We start from the raw sequence: 6,334 nt of genomic DNA, 5'->3' as shown, positions 1-6,334 counted from the left end.
TATGTGTTGATCTCTTTATTTCAATAAGAAGTTTAACTGTGTTTTCAGAGATCAGTGTTTCAATAAGAAACACTACCGATTATTAGGTATTTGGCTTACTTTCTTTATCCTATTCCTTAAGATATCTCTACTTGCTTACCAAGAACTGACTAGCAGAGTTGGTTGTTGACTCCTTAATTCTTGTGTATTCAGAAAGTATGAAAGTCTGTCTTCCTGTCTATTGGATCATATCCTCTTGGCACCCGTCTTTCAAGGAGTTGAAGCTAGAAAGGGACACTGAAATAGATAAACGGCGTGTTTCAGTAAGAAGCATACCAGTTATTAGCTATTGATTGAAATAGATAAACTTTGTGTTTCAGTAAGAAATATATCAGTTATTAGCTATTGTCTGCAATAAACAAACTGTGTGTTTCAGTAAGAAATATATCAGTTATTAGCTATTGTCGGCAATAAACAAACTGTGTGTTTCAGTAAGAAGTATATCAGTTATTAGCTATTGTCTGCAATAAACAAACTGAGTCACACTGATATAATAATTCACAGACACCACAGATACAAGTGGCAGCTAATAAAAATCAAACATGATCTCTAATTTATTGTCAAAAATCCACATCGTCCTTTTCCTTCACATTATTCAGTCCTTAATTCTAAAAAAAAAAAAAAAAAAAAATTACAAAATAAACTTGGTGTATATGGACAAAGCATTTAAGAAGAGTTTGATGTGTTATGTCTACACAATTGAAGTGTCATAATGGTACAATTATACCTCCTAACATTTACACGTTAAACTAATTTTACAATCAACTACAATTATGTTTTATACATTCTTAATCTCGTTATCTCTACTCTATTTGTACGCCCTATTAGCACTCATCAGTATCGAAGCTATGTGTATACACCTGAAAAAAAAAAAAAAAAAAAAACTTAAAACTATATCTCGTGTGTACTGTGTTTTTAATCTGGTTTAGCATTAGAAGGTGGGAAAAGCTCATATAATTTTATCTCAGAATCTCCTGGCACGGGGGATGGAGCTAACGGAGTTGAAGCAGATGAGACGTGGAAAGGAGAATGCACCATTTGCTCTTGCTGTTGTTGCAACATCTTCTGCTTCGTTAACTTTTGCTGCATCTCGTTCTGATTGAGCTGTTGAGAATTTGGGAAAAGCTCATATAGAGCTATCACAGAATCTCCTGGCACGGGGGATGGAGCTAACGGAGTTGAAGGAGATGAGACGTGTAAAGGAGAATGTACCATCTGCTCTTGCTGTTGTTGCAACATCTTTTGCTTCATTAACTTTTGCTGCATCTCAGGCTGATTGAGCTGTAGAGAATTTGGGAAAAGCTCATATAGAGCTATCTCAGAATCTCCTGGCACGGGGGATGGAGCTAACGGAGTTGAAGGAGATGAGACGTGGAAAGGAGAATGCACCATCTGCTCTTGCTGTTGTTGCAACGTCTTCTGCTTCATTAACTTTTGCTGCATCTCAGGCGGATTGAGCTGTTGAGAATTTGGGAAAAGCTCATATAGAGCTTTTGGGAAAATCTCCTGGCATGGGGGATGGAGCTAACTGAGTTGAAGGAGATGCGACGTAGAAAGGAGAGTTTGCAGTTCCAGACTGCAATGGTGTTTCGGCTTTGCTTAGGAACGATAGTAGATTTTGTTGATCAACCTTTGGAGAAGAGTGTTCAGACAAATGTGGAGAGGCAGCCTGAAACGATTGAGATGATTGAGGTGAAGATATAGGAAAGGATACTCCTGATTTCATCTGTTGATGCTGTTTCATTAACTGTTGCTGCCTCTCGAGCTGATTGAGCTGTTGAGAATGCAACATCTTCTCGTGCTGCATCTCGGGCAGATTGAGCTGTTGAGAATGCCCCATCTGCAGCTCCATCATTACTTTCTGTTGATGAATGGCCTGTTGATGAACAAACTTCTGGTTTGAAAGTTGTTCATACAGATATTGCAGAAAATTCTGTACTTGTTGTTTCAGATGTTGAGCAACCTGTCCCATTGAATTCACTTCTGAGCTCTGTAGAGCTTCAGAAATATTCTGCATAGTAGGCGATAGACCAGAAACAGGAGGCAGTGCTGATGTCAAACTGGCAGAACTTTGAACCCCTGAGGAACCCATATTACTCCGGATATTCTGTGATAAAATTTGCTCACGTGCTTGAGACTGATTAGCTGACATTGGAATAGGACGACGCTGCCCTTGATTGTGAACTTGAGGCTGCATATTATGAGATTCTGTTCACGATAGACAAAAACAGAAACTATGTAAGAAAATTATAAGACAGACAATGAATTCAAAAATCAGAAACTATTTATCCCACTAGAGGAAAAGAACTAAGTATCTCTGTCTTCTAGTTATATTGTACCTTTCTGATCAAGATTTAATCTTTCAAATTTCATCAGCAAGAGATAGCAAGATAGGAGATATGTAGTGACTTTAGATTCTCCAGTAACATAAAAGTTACAGACAACAATTGTTTTAATGTTTTGCGGTGGATTGTGACCATCAACCTGAATTCAAAACGCTGTACCAATACATAAATTTATCTCCCTCTGATGCAGGGAAAAGAAGGAAAGAATGAAGTTAAAAGTTTGAATATCATTTCATATAATTCTTATCCAGGAATTACCTCCAGAATCAGGGAGACAATTGTTGTTGCCAGATGGGTTGGATGGCAAAGAATTGGGAACTGTATTTTCAGGCGTACTGTCCAAGATAATCCTCAACAACAATTCTTTCTCCAGATAATCAGACTGAAAGCAGATGAAAAAAGTAAAAATAAAAAGTTAGGCATAACAGTAATCTACTTCTAAATCTGCACAGCTTTTTCCTGCATTTCTCTCCTAAAGTCCTATAGAACTTTTTTCTCTTGTTTTAGTTTTTTTATTGGCTTAATGCTTCTCCAGCCCCCTTAACTTGTCCAAATTGGTCATTTTACCCCTCCAACTCATCGAATGTCCTATTTACCCCCCTTAACTCTATAAAAATGGTATTTCTCGCTCCCTTAACTTGTCCAAATTTGTCATTTTACCCCTTCTCAACTCATCGAATATCCTATTTACCCCCTTAACTCCATAAAAGTGGTATTTCTCACCACTTATGATCTTATTTACCCTCTTAACTCCATAAAAATGGTATTTCTTATCCCTTTATAGTAGTAAAAAAAAGTTGAAAAGAGAAAGAACGAATAAAAAATATAAATAACAAGAACATTAATATAAACAAGTTAAATACATTATATGTAGGGATAATGTACCAAAATAGGCCTATGATTTTTAGGAAAGTATCAATTTAGGTTCCACTTACAAAATAACATAAATATAAGTTTAACGTTTAAAAAAAGTTATCAATTTAGGCTTCGATAACGGATTGTAAAGGGTGAAAAATATCACTTTTATGGAGTTAAGGGGGTAAATAAAACATTCTATAAGTTGAGGGATAAATGGACAAGTTGAGGGGGTGAGAAATACCACTTTTATGGAGTTAAGGGGGGTAAATAGGACATTCGATGAGTTGAGGGGGTAAAATGACCAATTTGGACAAGTTAAGGGGGCTGGAGAAGCATTAGGCCTTTTTTATTTGTGAACTTACTCGCAGTTCAGGGAACATCTCCTATCCCTCCTCTGAGTATCAGAGAATTAACAAAAATATTAGAACATACCCGGCTCATGGAAGCAGTACAAATCTTTTCCTCAAATCGCATAGCAATTTTCTTCAGCTCTCCTTGACCCTCTTGGCCAAAAAATGGAAAAATTCTGTTCAGACTCCCCATTCTATGCGTGCAAAACGATTAACAATTAGGTTACAAGCATAGAAAATTAGTAGCCTGCAACTGCAGAAAACCTTGATTGATAGCATAGGAATGGATTTACCGTGTCACATTCTGGTATGACTCTGACATATCAGAATGTGACTCTGTAAATGAAATCACCTTTAACAAAAATGAAATCACCTTTAACACTAACATTATAACATAGTCAAATTGCAACATAGAAGACATTTGATTAAATATAATATTATGAATTAACTTGTACATAAGAGACTTGATAATCATTAGAAATTTATAATGCAATCATCTCATACAAATTGAAGCAAAAACCATAAGCTACTCATCAAGCCACACCTCTAGCCATCCTCATGTTAGGCAAAAAATGATACCAAGCAAAACATAAATTACAATAAGAAATTGAAAATTGAAAATCCGTTTTGAATTGCAAATGTAATTTTCATGTATGTTTTCTTTATTGCTCTTCTATTTTTCTCTGCTTCTTTCTCTTTTAGTAGCTTAGCGACTTTCTAATTCAAAAGTGTATCTTCCTTTTAAATATTATGTTTTTTTTGCTTATTTTGGACCCTTAGATGTGTCTGATCCAAGGGTCAATGTTAAACCAACATTAAATACTTTAGGAAGGCCTAAAACTATACATATCATAGAGGCGCGCCTGGCGAGGGCCAGGGTGACTGTTCCTGCAATTGAGGGTGTTAAGGTGCTAAGCAAGGAACCTTGTGCGCCATGCGCCTGAGGCGCGTAATTTATGAACTTTGTAGTTTTCCTTTCTCTATAAGTTACAAAATTTCTGCATGATATACCGGTGACTATATTATACATCACCATAAATTCATCATTGGAAACTAATGCTTAGGAAACTTAATTAAAGATTCCAACAACAGAAACTTAAACTCATTTCTAATACAAACAAACTACATAACAATTTCGAAAATCTGACATCCAGGTAAATTAGAAAAATAAATTAGTAAAGTTTAAAAGAGTTACTACTAATGAAAGTTTTTGATGAATAAAACAAGAATTGACAGTTTATTTATATTAAAGGAAATGAAATACTAACAAGTAAATGACAAGTTTTAGGCGTAAATGAGCTGGCAAATGAGTTCTCCAATCATCTCCTGTCTCCGCAGAAGGATCGACACTTTGGGCAGCAGTAAGTCTCCAATTATTGGTATCCATCAGAATCGCACAAAGTAAGACTTAAAGCTGCTAAAGAGAAATTGTAATAAACCGTTAGGATAACTCAAATTATCATAGAAAAAATTGATTTAATGTAGAAGCAAAGTTCATGAGAATGATCTAATGAAATAAGGCCTCCATCTTGATTTTGATGAAATCGATTGCGATAATGGCAGATTTCTGAGTTTTCTTCCCCTCAGTCAATGAAAGGCACATCTCAAATTGATATAATGTAGAATAAAGACAGTAATCAAAATTCTATACGACTTTAAACTTCAACATTGCACTAAATTATAATGACAATGATGTAATGATATAAGGCGTCGATCTTGATTTTGATGAAATCTATTGCGATAATCGCAGATTCTGAGTTTTCTCACTATTCAGTTCACTTTCCCTCAATCACATCTCAAATTGATTTAATGTAGAAGAAAGACAATAATCAAAATCCTATACGACTTTAAACTTCAAGATTGCACTAAATTATAACGACAATGATACAATGAAATAAGGCGTCCATCTTGATTTTGATGAAATCGATTGCGATAATGAATTGATTTTGATGAAATTCCTAGTCAACAGTTTTCTACTCTCCCACTCAATTAATCATCTGAGACTTCTTCTTCTTTGCCTCTCTTTTGCTTCCTGCGTTATCCTCTTCTCCTTTTCACTCTCGCGTTCTTTCGGAAAGATTTTTCCTTACACAATGCATGTACAAGCACATATTCAAAGAAAACAGCAAAAGAATAGAAAAAAGAAATCCAAAATCCAAGAAATCAACCATTAGATTCATCGAAAAATCTCCATACCTGCATATATCTGAGATTGGATAAACTACTTCGTTTTCTTTCCGCTTGACAAACTGAAATCAAAAGCAAATTGAATTGCAAAATCTCAAATCTCTTTACAAAGTGAAAGCTGTAATATATTTGAAATTTGGTGCGAATATGGATATTGGTAGCTAATTTGAATTTGGGAAATTTTCATATAAATTCAGGTATAGAAAAGGTGTTACCATACGCCGCTCCTTTTTTACAGCCCCCGCCCCTTACATACCCATTATGCCTCTTCCATTATTTTTTTAAAAAAATTGAAATCACCCCTCTCTCTCTCACACCCGAACAAAGCACGTAACAAAAAATTATGGATCCGAGAACGTCGGAACACGAAAACTCCGAAGACGAGGTAATGATTTAATATATTTTTAAATTTTTAAAATTTAAGTATTAAATTTCTGTTTTTTTGTTTAATTTTGTGAGGGGCGGGTCACGGATCCGCCCTCCTTCAGACGTTGGCGGGTCTAGGACCCGCCCACATCTGAAGGGGGGCGGGTCATGGACCCGCCCTCGTCTGAA

At 35.6% G+C, this 6,334-nt stretch overlaps 1 protein-coding gene across 1 annotated transcript; it reads right to left on the bottom strand.

Annotated features, from left to right (window-relative positions):
* Positions 1-774: 774 nt before the first annotated feature.
* LOC136202000 (mediator of RNA polymerase II transcription subunit 15a-like) lies at positions 775-5,838 on the bottom strand. The gene is made up of 6 exons (XM_065992411.1): positions 5,789-5,838; positions 4,861-5,006; positions 3,675-3,786; positions 2,643-2,766; positions 2,379-2,537; positions 775-2,247 (listed from the first exon to the last, which is right to left on the bottom strand). Exons 5-6 carry the CDS (start codon positions 2,410-2,412, stop codon positions 1,520-1,522), a joined length of 762 nt encoding a protein of 253 aa, XP_065848483.1. The 5' UTR covers positions 2,413-2,537; positions 2,643-2,766; positions 3,675-3,786; positions 4,861-5,006; positions 5,789-5,838; the 3' UTR covers positions 775-1,519.
* Positions 5,839-6,334: the final 496 nt, after the last annotated feature.

Source organism: Euphorbia lathyris, chromosome 8 (assembly GCF_963576675.1).
Source record: "Euphorbia lathyris chromosome 8, ddEupLath1.1, whole genome shotgun sequence".
Classification (NCBI taxonomy): domain Eukaryota; kingdom Viridiplantae; phylum Streptophyta; class Magnoliopsida; order Malpighiales; family Euphorbiaceae; genus Euphorbia; species Euphorbia lathyris.
Note: the sequence above shows the minus strand (reverse complement) of the source record. Positions and strands in the feature narration are given on the sequence as shown.